Consider the following 19,110-nt stretch of genomic DNA (forward strand, 5'->3'; position numbering starts at 1 on the left):
CACACACGTCTATTACCTCATGTGTTTGGCACTCTGCTTGGCCTGTATTGAATTTGACAGACAGAAAGTTCATCCAATCACCCTCTGAGATTTTTTCGAGGGTTCTGGCCATCCCAAATGCAGATTATGGGCTTTTCCCCCTATGGATGTAAAATTAAGCTCATGCAGTGGATATATGAAACAGTCTGTCTGGTGTGTCAGGTTATGGTAATTTACCAGGTAGTCTGCCTCTGCTGGCCATGAGAGCTATTGCAGGTGTCATGCATAAATCTAAAATATTTCTGTGTATTTCCTGTCGGTGTTTCTTCTGCCATATTTAAACGGTTACTTTAAGCACCATTAAGAGGAAACATGAAAGATACATGCATTCCTTAGCATGCCTCCTCCTGCAGACACACAAACAAGATCCAGCACTGTACATTATTTAGCTTTTCTATGATTTATTCATTTAGCTAAATGTTCAGTTATAGTTAATGTAAATTTTATTTCCCATGTTTCATTGTTTTCTCCACACTGCCAGGAAGTTTTCTGCAGGAGACTTTCTGCATCTCATACATTTTTTATTTAAGTTTGCTCGAACATATGTGTCAGAAAACATTGAAATATAATGTCAGAGATCCTGGAAATCTAGTATAAAATACCACAAATGTACAAATTCTGCATCATGTATTCTCCCAAGGTTGCTTAAACCCTCACAATCCCCTCCGAATACTTTCACCTCTGCAGCTAATGCTATTTTTGCAACAAAAATAAAGAAAATCTGGAGCAAAGGCAAGAAAAACAGGACAGCCATCGGGTATTTATGTTTAGGGAGAGCGCAGGGAGGAGAATTTTTCCTTTAACTGATTGAACATTTTCAGTCCTAACAGGATGTTGAAAAATTAATGCAAGATCAAATTAAAATGCTTGAATACATAAGGGTATATTCAATAAATAAAATACATGCATTTCAAAGACATCTCTGGTATTCAGAGCACTTTATTTGCATAAATGTTTGAACTTACAATTTCTGAGACTAGTTTGTTCAGTTTTTGTGAAATTTGCAACATTACCTGCCTAAAAAATAATCAACAAGAGTAGAAACTTTAGTTAAAAAAATCCTCTGGTGATTTTTGACCCTCCTGGTCACAGAAAGATTCTGAAATACCGAGGATAGAACATTTTTTCAATAAACCAACATTTGCTTTTCAGATATACAGCTCAGGGGCTTAAAATGAGCTTTAGAAAGCTCCAGTTTAAATAGCTTTTCAGACAAATGTGTAAAAATGCTTCCCCTATAAACGTGTTATTTTATGGTTTGATGAATGAGACCCAATGTGCAGAGATGAGCCCTTCTAGACACATTAATCACCAGGAGTGTAGCACCTCACATTAAGCTGCTTAAACGTGGATTATCACTGTTTATTCTCCTCTAAGAGCCCCCGTTTTCATGCCTGGATGGGCCGGCCGACGATGCCTCGTAACAGAAAAATCGATCGCTGCTGCATCCAAGGAAGAATGAAGATAGAGTGAGCTGTTACCTCTCCTAAGATTGCTTTATTTTGAGTCAATATAAGGTGAAAATGTGACAGCATTTTGACACTGCATTGTTAGGGGTCACAGATGAAGTCTAGATCAGATGTGGCTGCTAAACTGGTTTATAAGAAGATTAAAATGCCGGCAGAGGGAGCTGTGTGGAGAAGTGACAGACAGTGACTTCACAGAAATTTTGACTATGACCACTGAGCATGCGTTATAGAAATATTCAGTTTCACCTACCACTGTAGGCTACCACTGCCGAGGGCTAATTTACTTTGTCATTTTCGTAAGTTTTCTTCTCAAACTTTACATCCACAAAAATTTGCTCTTTATTAGGGGTGCAGTCATCACAATATGAGCATATTCTAAGTACACTGCAACAGTCTAATTTTATTGTATGTACAAATGGAAGACGGACAATTAAACATTCATTTATTTATTTACCCAGGCCATGTACTCCCAGCGCCTGAATGAACTGTCCTCTACTGCAGTAGTTCTCAAATGGCATGGCACAGCACACTGGTGTGCCGTAGGAGTTTGTACAACCATACATAATTACTACAACTATACAATCACTTAAGTTCAGTCAGGCCCACTTTGTCAAGAAAAACACATGATGTGTGGTTATAAACAGTTTTTCTTTATTTGCAGTCATAGATTGCACTCATTGCTGTTAGTCATATGACTGTTCTGGCATCCCCCTGCTCTTCCACGAGTCTACATTGAAAGCATCAAAAAGGAACACCCCACATCCCTGCCTTTTCTGTGCCTACAAGGGAGCCTGGGGCAGAGAGAAGCAGCAAAAAACCCAGAGCAGATAGGCATCAATGACAACAGAATGACACTGATAAAGTTGGAGGTAGAATAAAGGAGGAGCTGGAGTGGAGGAGGGTTGCAAAAAGCAGCTTACAGAGGGAGCAGCAAAGCTTAGCCAGGCTTTGAATATTGCAGCATGAGTTTGATTTGCCAATAGCATGCTTAGAGTTAATCAACTTGCGTCAACTGATGCGTGAGATCAGCTCATCTTAATTTATATAGCAGCACTTGACCGGTATTAACTAATACTATACATTCAATTTACTGTAACATTTAAGAGGTTATTTTGTTGATATCGTTTTTGTGTGTCATGAAATTTTGGCTTGATCTTAGGTGTGCCTTGGGCAAAAAAAGATTGAAAACCACTGCTCTACTGCGTAAGTGGAAAGAATACAGAAATGTCAGTTTTCTTTATCATTACAGTAAGGCAGTGCCACACCCTGCCACACAACAACTTACCTTTACTGTGAATTTAAAACATGACAAAAGAAAACAATGATCACAGACAGAGAAAGCTCGCTACTGTCATTACACTGGTAATGGGCTGAACGAACTGTGGTAGCTACCAACATGGCAGATCTCCCAGAAAGCGTGACAACACGATCATTAACCCTGTAATGTTAATGCTAAGATCAGAAGCATAATATTAACATCACTAATCAATAGTAGCATGCAGATCAGCTTGGACTGATGTCTGCAGTTTATTTCTCCATCTTCTTCCATGCAAGATGTATCAGTTAAGTTTGCGACCATGTTACCTGGTGATTTTCAGCTAACTGCTCACATAGCTGTGGTCATTACCAAAGACAGAAAGAATCCTTAGAATTAAGCGTTTTTTTTTTTTTTTTGTTTGTTTGTTTTTTGTTGCTGTTGTTGTTGTTTTCGTTAGTTTTTTGCTATTATGTCACAATATCCTGAGGTACAGTGGCTTGGTGGTTAGCACTGCTGCCTCATAGTAAGAAGGTTCCTAGTCCAAATCTCAGCCAGACAGGGCCTTTCTACGTGGGCTCCCTCCAGTTACCTCCCTCAAGCCAAAGACATGCTTGTTAGGCTGATTGGTCATCCAAATTGCCCGTAGGTGTGAGTGTGCCTGAGTGTGTCCTTGCTTTGTGCGCTGGGGTATAATCATGTTGGGATAAGGGCCTTCAGCATACTGTTGCCACACAGTTGGAACCATAGCATCATCCAAAATGTCTTGGTATGCTTAAGCATTAAGATCGCCCTTCAGTGGAAATAAGGGGCCTAGCACAAACCCTGAAAAACAGAACCATACCTTTATCCCTCCTCCTCCATACTTCACAGCTGGCATCTGGTATGATTTGTCTCTCCACAAAATACTGCTCCTGAGCTTTAAACCACTCCATGTGGTGATGTGAGTCTGGCTCGGCCCAAAGCAATCCCATTCCAGGAAGCTCTGGCTGCACAGTTTTTGTGCTAACATTAATGCCAGTGGAAGTTCAGAACTCTTCAGCTATGGAATCAACAGACTTTAACCCGCCTTAGCAGTCATTGACCCCGCTCTGTGATTTTAGGTCCTTGTGGTTGCATTGCTATTGTTCCTAAACGCTTCTACTTCCTAATAATATCACTGACAGCTGACTGTGGAATATCCATTATGGATGAAATTTCATAAACCATCTTATTGCAAAGGTGGCATCTATCACAATATCATGCTTGAACTCAAAGCCAAATACTTTTGTCCATATAGTGTAGCCCTGCATTTATGAGTTAAAGAGTTTTATTGTTACAATTTTACTGATGAGAGGTAATCGTTGCCCAAACTTTGGACTTTCATTTCTCTCTATTTTTGACCTTTTTTCTTAATCTCATGTAGTGTGCTTTGTCCATATTTGACAGTGAAAGGTAAAACTTCACCTCCGAGTACAGGTGTATGTGAAAGGCCAATTAGCCCAAAGTGAAGCTTTTGACATCCACTGAAAATAAATTAAGATTTGGCTTTCACCTAAAACAAGCGCCTGCTGAGTGTCACAAAGACCTCACACCTGTGTGTGAATGGAGGCAGAAAAATACGATCGGAATGAATTTTTTGAGTCACCTAAGAAGAAAAAAGAAGCAGTTACTTCATGATGTTGCATTTATATGTTTGATTGACCCTTTATTGGTTTGATAAGCAGAAAGCACCTGTAACTTGCCTTTTTTCTTACTTTTTTCATGTCTGGAAGTGAGCAAAAAAATTTGCCAAAAGAAGAGGGTCTGAAACTAAAAAGGAATGAAAGAAATCTGATTTTTCTGTCACCCTCTGAAAGGTGTGAAATGTTAGAAATCCACCGAGAAGAGGTTAACTTTAAAAATAACAATCCATGTGGAGTAATGGCAGCAGTAACTTACATTTGAAGATGTCTATAATAACCAGGCCTGCGTAACATGTCATTTATCATTGTTTTGTATGTGTCTGTGTCAGACAAAGACACAACGATCCCTCAGTAATTGCCAGCTGAAATGGCACCAATAGAGACGAGTGCTGGCCGGGTCAGGCTAGTCTAGTTGCCTTCATCAAAATCAATAAATCAGCCACTAGACTGAAGGAAAGTGTATATGTCTGCATGATACTCGCTTCTTGTTTTCCTCCTCTCTCTCGCTCTCTCTCTGGTCCATGAACCCGACTCCCTCAATAAGACATGACACCAGCAGGGACGCCTCTTATTTGGGGCCGATACATTATTCATCACTCCAGCAAGGGGCAGAAAATAGCAGCCTATTAGTCGGCACAAACTTCATTTTTACAGCCCTTCTGGACACTTGTTATAATGTCTCGGAAATTTCAGCTTAAAGGGTCTCCCGAAAAGAAGATCAACTCGAGCATGGCGGCTCAGAATAATCAGGAGGCTGTGGATGGGGAGAACAGCCACCTCATGGCAGCGTGGGCGGAGGGGAGACGAGTTTAGTTTTTCTCTGCCCAGACTGAAAGTTTAATTCCTTACTTCTAGTCTACTGAGGAAAGTTTTAAATTTGTTTCAAAGAAGTTTGGAGGGCTTTTTTGATTCCCCTGCAAGATGGGTTAAACCCCTTGGTCTATCAAGGAATATGGCTTTCCATATGATTTAAAAAGTTGTTTGACAAGTTTGGACATTTGGGAAGAGGTGTAACTGTTTAATTAACAAATTAAACACTCTGAGTTATCGTTAAGGTTATAAACCATTATTTGTGTTTGTTCACTGGTACCAGAAAGTTAGTCTGTTGTAACTTCAATTTGATTCATGTCACATATTTTTGGACTGTCTGAATACCCTCTCTAATTATTTAATTGTTTGGAACCAGTAGCAGTAGTTGTCTTTTAACTAAAGGCCAAATGGGACATCTTTGCATACTTTTTGGAGAAACCCAGCATATATACTAAAGAAAACCCCAGTTTTCCAACTCATATAACTAACCATTAGTAAAGCCATGCCCAGAAATGTCAGGGACCATAGAGGCTTATTAAACTAAACCTTTGAAGACAAGAAAATGTAAAACCAAATTTCAGAAGAATCCATCCAATAGAGCATTCCTGTGGTTCTTGACCTCATGGTGCCAAAAGAAAATATGAAATTATTAAAGTCTGGATGAATCATCTTCTGGAGAACATGAATGCATGTACAAAATTCATAGCAGTCCATCCATATTTCTTTACTTTCTTTAGGCAAAACTATGCAAAGTCAGACTAAAGTGCTGGGGCCCACCCTCTTCACCCTCTATCTGCTCCCCCTGGGTAATCTCATCAGCAGGCATGGGATATCCTAACATGCTATGCTGATGATACACAGCTCTACTTAAGGACAACCCCCACTTTTCCTGCTCCCCTGTCAACATCCACACTTACCACCTGCCTGGACGAGATAGAGGCGTGGATGAAGCTAAATTTTTCTTCAGCTAAACAGTTCCAAAACAGAAGCCATCCTAGTTGGCACACCACTTCAGCTCCGCTCTTCCACCATCACCAGTAAAATGGACCCTCAACTCACCTTTGACATCCACATCAAACACCTCTGTAAGAAATCATTCTGCCATCCCAGGAACATCACTAAACTCCGTCCAACACTCACCCTGGCAGATGCAGAGAAGCTCGTCCACGCCTTTGTCTCCTCCAGGCTAGACTACTGTAATGCACTCCTCATTGGGATTGCAGTACATCCAGAACGGCACTGCCAGGATCCTGTTGAGGGTCCGCAAATATGATCACATCACCCCCATTCTGAAATCTCTTCACTGGCTCCCTGTCCCATTCAGAATTGAGTACAAGGTCTCCCTCCTCACCCATCAGTGCATTCACGGACATGCCCCCCAATACCTTAAGGAACTCCTCACCCCCAGACCTCCTCATGAACCCTCCGTTCTGCGACCAAAAACACCCTCCAAGCCCAGAACCAAGCTCCACACTATAGGTGATCGGGCCTTTTTCTCTGTAGCTCCGAGGCTGTGGAACGCCCTCCCTGACTGCCTGAGGGCCCCACAGACTACAGATGCTTTTAAACGAGACCTAAAAAGCTATCTTTTTACAAAAGCTTTTTGCTAAATGTCTTTTGTAGGTTCTCCTCTTACTTAATCTTATGATTGTATTGTATTATTCTTCTGCTCTCTAGCACTTTGAGATTGCAGAAATGTAAAGTGCAATACAAATACAATTTATTATTATTACTATTATTATTAAGACTCATTTAAGCTCTATGGTCAATATGCTTACAACACAGACCTGGGCTTTCACTGGTGCTTTTGTACTAATGCCACTACTGTTGCAAAGAACACTATATGGACAGAAGCATTTGGTCACACCACTTATTATTCAATTCAAGTGTTTCAGACCTGTTGCCACAGGTGTATAAAATCAACCACCTAGCCATACAGTCTCCTTTTACTAACAGTCGTGATATAAAATGTGTCGTTCTGAAGAGCCCAGTGACTTCAAGCATGGTGCTGTGATGGATGCCATTGTTGCAATAAGATGGTTCATGAAATTTCATCCCTGTTGGATATTACACAGTCAAATGTGAGTGATATTATTAAAAGTGGAAGTGTTTAGGAACAACAGCAACTTCCACTGAAGTTAATGTAAGAACAACACCTCTGTGGAGGGAGCTACATTGCATGGGTTTCCACAACTGAGCAGCTGCGTGCAATCCTCACATCACCAAGTCCAATGCCAAGCGTCAGTTGGATTGGAGTACAGCACACTTACACTGGGCTGTGGAGCAGTGGAAACGTGTTCTGTGGAGTGATGAATCATACTTCTCTGTTTGGAAGTCAAATGGGTGAGTCCTGCCTGACTGCTCTGTGCCAACTGTGAAGTTTGAGGAGAGGGGTTAATGGTATGGTTCAGTTTTTCAGGGTTTGGTCTAGGCCCCTTATCTTATCTTATAAGGTGATCTTAATGCTTCGGCATAGCAAGACATTTTGGACAATATGCTTCCAACTGTGTGACAAGTTTGTTCTGTTCCAACATGACTGTGCCCCAGTGCACAAAGCAAGGACTATAAAGACATGGTTTGATGAGTTTGGTGAGAAAGAACTTGATTGGCCCTCACAGAGCCCTTACCTTAATCCCATTGCGCACCTTTGAGATGAACTGGAATGGAGAAAATGAGACAGGCCTTTTCATCTAACATCAGAACGAATGGGCTAAAATTCCCAGAGAAACTCCAAAAACTCCAAGAATTGAGGCTGCTAAAGCTGCAAAAAGCCAACACCATGTTGTATTAAAGTACATGTATTTCAATACAACATCATTACATTCCCTGTTGGTGTAATGGTCAGATGGCCAAATACTTTTGTACATCAAAAATACAGACATATCACTTTAAGAAGCATGACCACGTCCTGGACCTTGTTCTAAAAACTGTTAATGACTCACCACAATCAACAAATATGTCATTATAGTTATGTTTATGAAAGTAAAGCAAGACCCAAACATAACGTTTTAAAGAAAAGATGTTGTGGTCTCACTGCTTTTTTCTGCAGGATTACCTTAAATGAATACGTTTTTAATCCTGCGGCTGTCCCTCAGTCACTCAGGGATGAACACACAGGGCTTTTGTGTCAGCTCTGTGTCTTTAGGTTCAGGGTTTCTGTCTGTTTAGATTCAGATTAATGACTGAGCCTTTTGGGAGAGTTTATCTGAAGTACCTGCGTAATGTCCAGCATTTACCCGGGGAAGCGTTGTTCCGACTGTCTGATGAATGTTTACTATCTCCTCTGGATTCTCTCTCACACACACTAACAGCCATATTTAAAAATGCACACACTCTCACACAGGAGTCCATTCTCTCTCCGCTCTTTTCTGAGACACTGGTTCGGCATAGCAATGAGATATCAGCCCAGCGGAAGTAAGAAAGAGGCACATTCATCACCGGCCTCGAGTATCAGCGCACACACACACTCGCACACATTTTGTCTAGCAAGCTTCGCCTCATGCATTGCAAATGAATCAGTCACTCAGTAACATTGTTCAATATTCTATTCATATGTTATCGTCCTGGGACAGAGCAGATACAGGGGCGTGTTTGTTTGTGTGTGTAAAAACTTTATTTGCTATGAAAACAAGTTAAGTTAACTGTCTTATTTAGAATCCCCTAAAGGGATAGTTTAACCTTTGGGAATTCCCTTTCATGTGGAGGCTTAGATATGAGCATTGATACCACTTGCATGTCTGTATAGTAATTAAGAAACTGTTCATTTCTAGTGAACGCAGTATGCTTCTGTGCGTTTAAAATAGCCTTTAGTCTAATATAGTGGTGGGCAACTGGCGACCCGGGGGCCACATGTGACCCCCGCATCACTGAATGTGCCCCACAACTCAATTTTAATTATCAAGAAATTGTCAACATAAAGAAAGCATGATGAACTCCATGAAAGCCATGAAAAATAAATATAAAAAGATCAGGAATTGTCTTTGATTACTTGTTTATGTTAGGTTCTTGACACAAAATTTGTGCCATAATTTTATTGTCGTAGAAATCTTTTATGTTCATCATTGAATATATTTTTAGGAAAAAGGTAGATATGAAGTAAAACTGATAAAATAACCAATAACTATCATCTTCAATGCATTCAAAAGCTATTTCAATTGGTTTATGTTCTTTGTTTAGTTGATTGGGTTAAGTATTTGCATTTGAGATTAGAATATACAAGGTATAAATGTCCTTAACTGATATACTGTTGAGTGTAGAGAGAATCAAAACCACCTAGTATTAGTTGAAGTATGAAAACCTGTTTTTTGTTTTTTTTGTCTTTAAACCATTTCTGTGTAGCTTCCTCTTTATGCTTCAGGTCATTATCTGTCAGAAAAATAAACCTTCTCCCGAGCCGTAGTTCTCTCGCAGACTGAATAAGATTGCCCTCAGGATTTTCCTGTAGTTTGATGCATTCATTTTACCCTCTAGGGCCGGCTGTGGAGAACCATCCCCACAGCATGATGCTGCCACCACTGCACTTCACTTTGGGGATGATGTGTTTATGATGTGTACAACATAGCATTTTGTCTGATGGCCAGAAAGCACCATTTATGTCTCATCAGACCAAAGAACTTTCTTCCTCTTGACCATTATAGTCTCTATCATGCCTTTTGCTGACTTCTTGCTGAGATTTAATGTGTTTTCTTCAACAGTTGCCACTCTCCCACAAAGCTTTGACTGGTGAAGAAGCAAGGCAATAGTTGTTGTATACAGAGTTTTTCCCATCTCAGCTGCTGAAGCTTGTTACTCCTTCAGAGTAGTCATAGGTGTCTTGGTGGCCTCTCTCACTAGTCTCTGTCTTGCACAGCCCCACAGTTTGTAATAATTGCCTGATCTAGGCAGATTTAGACATGTGCCAAATTCCTTCCATTTCTTGGGGATGGATTTAACTGAGCTCCAGGGGATGTTGAGTGCCTCAGACTTTTTTTGGATCCACCCCCCTGTCTTATACTTTTCAATAACTTTTCTCTGAGTTGCCCTCAGTGTTCTTTTGTCTTCATGGTGTAATGGTAGCCAGGAATAATGATTGACCAGTAACTGTACCTTCCAGACGAAGATGTCTTTCAACTACAGTCACTTGAGACACGTTTACCATACTCAGGTGATCCCCATTTCATTAATTGTGAGACTACTAGCACCAGTTGTTTGGACCTCTGTTGAATAAGGTCACTTTAAAGGGGTGAATATTTATGCAGTCACTTATTACACATCACATATTTTTATTTAATTGACATTAATTTGTAGAAATCTGTTTTCTCTTTGAGTTTGAAGAGGGTTTTTTTGTGATTTTTTTGGTCAAAAAAGACAAATTATATGGGCTATGATTGATTTATAAAACCAATAAAGGGTAAAAAATCCAAAGGGGTGAGTATGGGCATGGGTCTAATTGAAAAGTCCTTTTTAGAGGGGAAGGTTGCTAACTGAGAGAAGTGTCTGCCATGATAAGAGTTTTTTGAATCCAGCAAAAGATAAGGAAAGTAGTGCCATTGCTTCTTGTCCAATCTTCTTTAGCATCTCCTTTAGATCCTTTATTCCTTTAGATACACAGATAACCATTTCACCTCTCATGTTCCTTTTTTGTTGTGTCTCAACCTCCAATATTGATCTGTCAATGATCAAAATTGTACTTTTGTTGCCCTTCGGAAATATTAAAGAGGTGAATGTTTAATAAGTGACATCTTCAAGTGTTATTTCTGATGTCTTGATGACATTAAAGTGTCCCAGAATTTCCCCTCTGGGGATCAATGAAGTATTTTCTTATCTTATAGCTGGAACATGATCATAAGCTATTTTCTATTGTAGTTGATTAAAAACCAAAGAAACTATTTATCTGAGATGCTGGAGCGTGGACAGTTCATAGTGTTTCACTAAATTACTGTTAAACTGAAAATACACAATGTAAACTGTGTAGACTGTTAAAATATTGAAGATTAAAAACAATAGAAAATTGAGAAAAGAATGGATAGAAATAGAGTAAAACAAGGTAATTTTGAATACAAAATTGTAGGAGAAAATTACAAAAACCTCGATGAGCTCATATTTTTTGAGCAGCCGACATGACCTAACTGTAACTGGTCCCTCGCCCCCTTTTACAGCGAGCTCTACCGAATTATTGCCCCAGACTATTACAAAACTGAGAATTGTCAGCTGAAATGATGTATATTCACTCTGTTTTCACTGTCTTTCTTGATGTTAAAGGGGACAATGGTAGACAAAAAAGAAAAAATAGAATGATACTGGCCCCACGGTGGTAGCCCTCTGGGAAAATGCCTTGAATGCCAGATTACCAGCCCTGTATGTAGTTGTATGTAACTGAATGTCAGTCACCTTTGGTGAAAGAAATTCCTTTTACTGCCTGTCAAAAAATCCCCCTGGTTTTGGTCGGTAGACTGAGTGGTTTGTCTCAAAATGACCCCAAGGTTTACATAGCCTTACGCTGTCCTTAGCTTGTATATCTTTGCAAATTAAACATTGTGGCTGTTGAGCATCACCAGGACCAATGTAGGAAATCCTAACTTTAATGGCCAGTTCTATAGTATATTATTTGCCCCACACCGCACAATTTAGCAAAGTAAATCACCTACTTGTGGTTTATGGTTCCGTGCCCCCCAGGGGAGGCCCAACTCACACTTTGAAAACTGCTGTTTTAATATGGACTGGCATCTATATACCAGCACAAATATCAATCATATGTCATGACATCGGGCTGTTGCCTTACAGCAAGAAGGTCCCTGGTTCGCTTCCTGGTCAGAGCCTATCTGTGCAGAGTTTGCATGTTCTTCCCCGTGCACGTTGGTTCTCTCTGGGTAATCCTGCTTCCTCCCACCACCAAAGACATGCTCCTTAGGTTAATTGGTAACTCTAAAATTGGCCCTAGGTGTGAGTGTGAGTGTGTCTCTATATGACCAGTCCAGGGTGTACCCCGCCTCTCGCCCAATGACAGCTGGGATAGGCTTCAGTCCCCCGCAACCCCGAACGGGATAAGCGGTATAGAAAATGGATGGATGGATGTCATGACATTGCTAAATTAAGCAGGTCAAATGACCACTCCCAAGAGTACCTGGATGCAGCCGAGGACCTCCACTTCACATGGAAAATCAGACGATCGCCGCCATATCTCGTCTTCTAATACCAGAAATCAAATGAAATGAATGTCTTCTTTGTTGTTTCATTCATTCGTTGTCACCATATTAATAAAGGCAGGTCCACCACATCAGACCTGCCTCTGGCAACATGGCAGCGACGTCGACTTCCAGCCAGCCAGTCTCCCGTCGCATATTATGTTTGTGCTCAGTGATACGTGGATTTGGATCATGAATTGATTCATTAAAATTAATGTAATGTTGTCGCTGTTTTTTCTTAATCCAAAAACTCACATATTTTTCGTCTTCTTGTATTTCCTTAAGTGGTGGACCTGCCTCTATTAATAGGACGGTGATGCATGAATAAAACAACGAAGAAGACGTTAAGTTCAAGTGACTTCAGGTAATAGCAGACGAGATATGGCGGTGCTCGTCTGACTTCCAGTGTGAAGTGGAGGTCCTTGGATGCATCCGGGTCCCTCTTGAAAAAACTGGAATTCCCATCACTAAAGCTACCAGGTTGCATGAGTAGCGTCAAATTTAGCATGCAGTGTTAAAACATATTCCTGTTAAACGTGCAAAACCTTTCAACTGTGTTGCCAGAAATGATACAATGCTTTTGACACACTTTAATCTAAAAAGTTGAAGTGGGCCAAGTCACTCTATGCATCTCCAGAACAAAATAACCCTCAATAGCTGGTGTATAAAGTGATTGTTGAGATCCTAAACCAGTTATGTTTTCCTGTGAGACCCTCCATGAAATTAAAATAGAGCTTTACTTAGCCCAGTTTGGACTGAGTCTGGAAACCAGGCTAATGAATATGTAAGGAGGCCTGTCTTTGTGTCGCCCTCTAACTCTGTAGAATAGACATGTGAGCCTCATATACAAACTTAAGCCTACTGCATCCGATATCCTCTGTATGTGTGCAGGGATTAGTTTATTGCTTTTAATCGCTGCTGCTTTATAGATTCATCTAAGGATTTCTCTTGTCTCCCTACAGTTCATTCACTTAATTTTGCAGAATCAATATATCATGCTGGTTCCATCTGTCACTTTCTTTCTCTGATGCATATTTATCTGTCTGCCTGTGATTTTTCTCCCCATCCCCTTCTTTCCTTTCCTTGCACTCTTCCTTTAGGACTAATCTCCTTTTTTAGACAGAGCTGCCAATCCTTTGTAGAAGTCGAAGAACATGTAATTCTATTTATAAGTTATTGTATCATATTGTTCAAGGGGAAGAGGTTTGACAGCATTTTTCTTGCCTCCATTCATGCCAATAAAGCTTTTTTGATTTGATTTGGGAGAGAGCTGTGCAGGGAGAGAAGAGAGATCCTCACTAGTCAGATCTGACAGGACTGTGCAGACTCAGTGGTCCATGTCGGACTGAAGTGTCAACTCCAGTTTTACGTCCAAGCATATCGTTAGGAAGATGTCTTTTGTTGCAGTCAGTCATCGCTGTCTTCTGATAAGTGAATGTGCACGGCGGGGCATTTGCACACATCAGCCTTTTTCTCTTTTCACAGCAAAAAAAAAATGAGCCTTTTTAAGACAAGAAGGGTGTAAGCACGCTGTTAGACACTGGCACACCGCGGCCTTGTTTCCGCCCTGACTGGCAGCAGAAGCTGATACTACTGCTGGCGACAGAGACAGAGGGTTATGAATTGGTTTTAAAGCCAGAGGTTGCATCATGAACCAAATCTAAGCACAGCAGTAGCATCGCTGTGCAACTGTGTGACACCCTGTGTGAATTATTGTCCCATCTTCATTACTAAATTCAGAGCAGAGTCCAACGTAAGAGCACATTCTGATGTAACAGTTGTGTCACAGCCAATGAGGAGGGAGATTCCAGCATAATTCAGACAAACTGAGGTGGATGTTATGGAGAGCGCTGTCTAATGAGCCACAGTGTGGGGCAATAGCACCACCTGTTGGTCAATATTTGAAAAATACAGGAGGCAAGATGCTTTCTTCTTTTTAAAGGAACGAACAGAAATCTTCCTTACAGCTGTCTGTAGGTTATTAAACATTGAGAATATCCTGCTGAATGGCCAGAAGCAACACTTAAAGAGCCAATAAAAACAAAGAAACTCTTTGCATCCTGCAGAATTTGATAGCAGAAGTAAAGCTTTGATATGTTTGCTATACTACTAAATATAAATATAGATTAACATGATTTGATTTCCTGATAACTGCACTACATTGACTTCTTATGTGTTATTGTCTGTCATTTTTGTTTCCTTGTTTGAGTCTCTTCTGTATTTGCATCATGAATTTATTTCTAAAGTCCCTCTGCATAATAAAGAAGATTGCTCTATTTCAGTGGATCCCATTAGGACTTAAAAAAGATGATGCAAGTCAATTTAAGGGGTCACTAGATAATTATCAAAGGAGGACAAAAGAAAAGAAGTAAAATCTGAATTGAGGTTATTCAAGTAGGTTTTCACATCTTGGGATTTACTTGGTGTTCAGTTGCATAATAATCATAATAAGCTCAGTAAGTGAGAGAGAAGCAAACAACTACTGCAGGTTTTTACAAATGATAAAAAGGGGGAAAATATGGGGCAATGATAACCTAACAGTAAGTTTCGTCTACATGCAAGGTAGTTTTCCTTGAAGTGTTTTCAGAGATCATAATAAATTATTTTTTATTAGCTTGGTTATCCTGAGAAAATAACATAAAACAGTTGAAATCTTGAGGAAAACAAACAGAAAAACAGAGTAAACTAAAATGTAGGGATGATTGTCAGCATAAAACTTTCATACATCACTTTTTGCAGTTTTGCTACCCACTTTTGGGTCCCCAGCCACTAGCTGAGAACCACTGATATAATGTTTTATCATTGTTTCAATGAGAAAGTGCTGCTGATGAAAACGTCGGCATACAGGGAGAAAGAAGTGATTTGATGCTGCAAGAATTACATTTTTCTTTAAAAACATTTTCTTTCCTTGATTTTAGTTTTTCTCTTAAGTGATCATTTCCATCAGCTCAGTGGGTAGAGCAGGCGCCCATATACAGGGGCTGTGCTCTGTACCGCACTGGTCAAGGGATTGATTCCCGGTCTCTGCACTATTTGGTGCATGTCTCCCTCACTCTTTCTCCTCATATTTCTGGTCTCTCTACAGCTACACTAGATGGACAAATGTATTTGGCTGCCTGACCATTACACAAACAGGGACTGTAATGACATTGTATTCAAATACATGTACTCTTCCCCAACTCTTTTTTTGTGGGAATTGTGCCCATTCATTCTGTAGAGCATTTGTAAGATAAGACAAGAGTCCAACGCAATCTCGAAATCTCAAATTCCATTTCATCCCAAAGGTGCTCTGTGGGGTTGAGGTCAGGTATCTATGTGGGCCATGCAAGTTTTTTCACAGAAAAATAATCAAACCGTGTTTTTATAGTCCTTGCTTTGTGCACCTGGGCAAACTGTTGTCACAAAGTTGAAAGCATAGCTTTATCCATAATGTTTAAGTATGCTGAAGCGTTAAGAATGCCCTTCACTAGCGATAAGGGCTCTGAAAAGCAGCCCCATACCATTGTCCCGCCTCCAACAAACTTCACAGTTGGCACAATGCAGTACGGCAAGTAACATTCTCCTGACATCCACCAAACCCAGACTCACCTATCTAACTGTCAAACAGAGAAGCGTGATTCATCACACCTCAAAACACTACTTCACAGTCCAGTGTCTGTGAGCTTTACACCACTCCATCCGACGCTTGGCGTTGGACTTGATGATGTGAGGCTTGCATGCAGCTGCTCGGCCATGAAATCACTTTTCATGAAGCTCCCGTAGCAATTTCTGTACACAAATTAATGCCAGTGGGCATTCAGAACTCTTCAGCTATGGAATCAGTAGAGCGTTGATGACTAACACTGACCCTGCTTCTGTAATTGTATGTAGTCTTCCACTGCACAGCTGAGTCGCTGTTGTTTCTAAGTGCTTCCACTTTCTTCTAATATCACATACAGGTGACTGGAATATTCAGCAGGGATGAAATTTCATGAACCTTTCTATGGCAAAGGTGGCATCTGTCACAGTATCATGCTTGAAGCCACTGAGCTCTTCAGAACGACACATTTTACATCACAAATGTTTGCAAATGGATACTATAAGGCTAGGTGTTTGATTTTATACACCTGTGGCAATAGGTCTGATTGAAACACCTGAATTCAACATTCAACAGGCTAAATAATTCGTCCATATTGTGTATCTTATCTAAATGAAGGCAAAAAAGAACAAAAAAAATCTTAAAAATGGGAATAATTTTGGTTGATATTGTTACAGTTTGTAGACATTTTTAAGGGCCCTCAAGCAAAACACTTTGCATTGCTCATATGATTAAAGCCATGATATATTAATCTGATATGGCATGGCAGATAGACTGTTTCACATATCCATGGCATGGGATATATAATCTTGAAGCTTGACTGGACTGGTTCTGTTTGTCAAATTGATTACAGGCCAACAAAACATGACATTTAAGGCAGGTTTCCCCCACAGGGGCTAACACAAGCTTGACCCTCAACCGTTATCTCTGTTCACTATCAGTAGAGCCAGGTGGTAAATTAAACTCTAAAGCCGATTGGGAGAAGAGCCAAAATATCATTTCCCCCAGACAAGACAAGCTTTCAAGTGTCGTCCTTATGATAATGAAATATTGTCCAGTTCTGAAAAACCACTGCCATAGCTACATCCAGGCAAATATTTTGAAGGGTCGCCATTGTTTACAGGCTTGCAGATTCCACAACCAAACTAAGATCGTATGTATCACCTCGTTCTCCTCAAATGACACTGATTGATTGGGTTATTCTCTGTCAGGGAGCGAATCAGCTTGAAGTTTTGTAAGCAGGATCAGCTTGATGACAGACTTGGAGTCTGGCTAATACATCTGCTTTGCAATGTTGATATTTGCCCTTAAATCAAACTTGACCTTAAAATAAAAGCCTATTAGGGTTTTATTTTTACTGTTGTACATTCACATTATCTTACAAGCAACATGAACCTCTTTAATTAAATAAACTGCAACAAACAACATTTACACTGTCAGTAAAATGTGTTTCCTGAAGCATGAAATGCACCAACTTGTGCTCTTTTTGGCAGAATTGTTTTTAATCAAATTTTCTCTATTGTCTCCCACTTCTCTTTTCCCCTCTGTTGTCCCTCCTCTCTACCTCTTTCTGTCCTATTTTGCCTCTCACCCTCCAGATTTAATAAAATCCAGAACACAAAGAACACGATGAAGAGGGACGGAATCAGCTCTCTGACCTACAGACTGGTTCAGGTCAAGAAGTACCCGCTGTACACAAATATCTCTGTGGAAATCGGCAAACCACCACCCCGGCCTTTCAAGGGCTAGACACAGACAATTTGGAGGATGAGAGGGGTCGACGCATGTTGACTTGAAGGTGAAGGATGTTAAGAGGGGAGATTTTGAGAGAGGACAAATCCTTGACTTGGAAAGACTGGAAAGAATTGGGAGGAGAATGAAAGGGGGAAAAGTCACAAGCACATCATGGTCTTTCTTCCTCTTTTTTAAGATTTCAACTCTCCATTTCTCTAACAGGACTCAGGCTCTCTCCTCCTACAGCTTAACACCCTACCGTTACCAATCAGTGACTTCAAAACTAAAGAGTGTGGACCAAAGCTGGGATATCAGTGGCTGAACGACGGTTGGCATCAAACCTGAGGGCTGAAACTAGGAGTCTTTTTACCAACAATCTTTCAACAACTGGAGGGCATCTATTGGCATATTGATAAAGGAGACTGACAGGGTTGGGAGATAATTTAAACTTTGGATGGTTTTCTTGGCCCATTTTTCAAATACAGGACTGCATCAAATAGGATTTGTCGGAATATTTGACGTGGTTCTGGATACAAAGAAAGAAACAAAAAAGACAGAGGATGTGGAATATGCCTGTTTGGAAATGACAAACCTGGTGGACACAAAACACATTTACACCAACTTTCTTTCCAAGCATTTACTGATATGTGCAAGATGGGGAATTTCATTCTCTAACTGCCCATGATGATGGATTGCATATCAAAGAGATAATCTGACCCATATCTTGACAAATGACACAGTTTGATGTTGACGTCTTTGTCAGGGAGTCTCCTGTTTGGAACTGACTACTCAATCGAATCCTCCGGTGTCACTTAATGAATGTGTATTGTGCCTGCGTTTACAGCAGAACACTCATAAACAGTGCTTGGACACGCTGATGAAACCTGTTCTTCATGAGAACCCTCTTTTGGCTCTCCTTTTTTACATATATACTCTCAAACTTTGGGAACTGAAACTGACTCAGTGGGGCGAGGGAAAAGTTTGGCAGCAAAAGTCAACATATTGAAGTTATGAAAGCTTTTTTTTTCCTGTGTTGAATGCAGTGTGGTGGGAGTACCTTGGGAATACATTTGGAATCATATCGGGGAACTGAAGACAATAAGGCAGATTTATGCTGACAGCTCAGTCATGATTTTATCCCCACATGGTTTATATTAGGTATAAGTTTGCTGGAAACCATTGTTTTTTTCTTTTAATCCACTCTTAATCCACAGAAGGTTTATTTTGGTAATCCAATCTTTACAGAGCCATTATTTTCTCTGCTAGATGCAGATCACTTGAAATATGTTAATATCCCTGAGGTACACATTTGATCAAGTACATAGAAACTAAGGATGGGCATTTCAACCAAACTACATTTCAACTGCTATGTCTCAATTTAAGGGCACCATCCTTTGAA

General features: G+C 40.3%; 1 protein-coding gene across 1 annotated transcript in view; it reads left to right on the forward strand.

Moving 5' to 3' along the window:
• b4galt2 (UDP-Gal:betaGlcNAc beta 1,4- galactosyltransferase, polypeptide 2) overlaps positions 1-18,265 on the forward strand; it is a 314,504-nt gene extending 296,239 nt beyond the window's left edge. Inside the window, exon 8 of the mRNA XM_041803017.1 lies at positions 17,576-18,265. Coding sequence (XP_041658951.1) covers positions 17,576-17,726 — 151 coding nt within the window. The 3' untranslated portion in view covers positions 17,727-18,265. The remainder of the gene's footprint in view (positions 1-17,575) is intronic.
• The last annotated feature ends 845 nt before the right edge of the window (positions 18,266-19,110 follow it).

The sequence above is a fragment of the Cheilinus undulatus genome, linkage group 13 (assembly GCF_018320785.1).
Source record: "Cheilinus undulatus linkage group 13, ASM1832078v1, whole genome shotgun sequence".
In the NCBI taxonomy this organism is placed as follows: domain Eukaryota; kingdom Metazoa; phylum Chordata; class Actinopteri; order Labriformes; family Labridae; genus Cheilinus; species Cheilinus undulatus.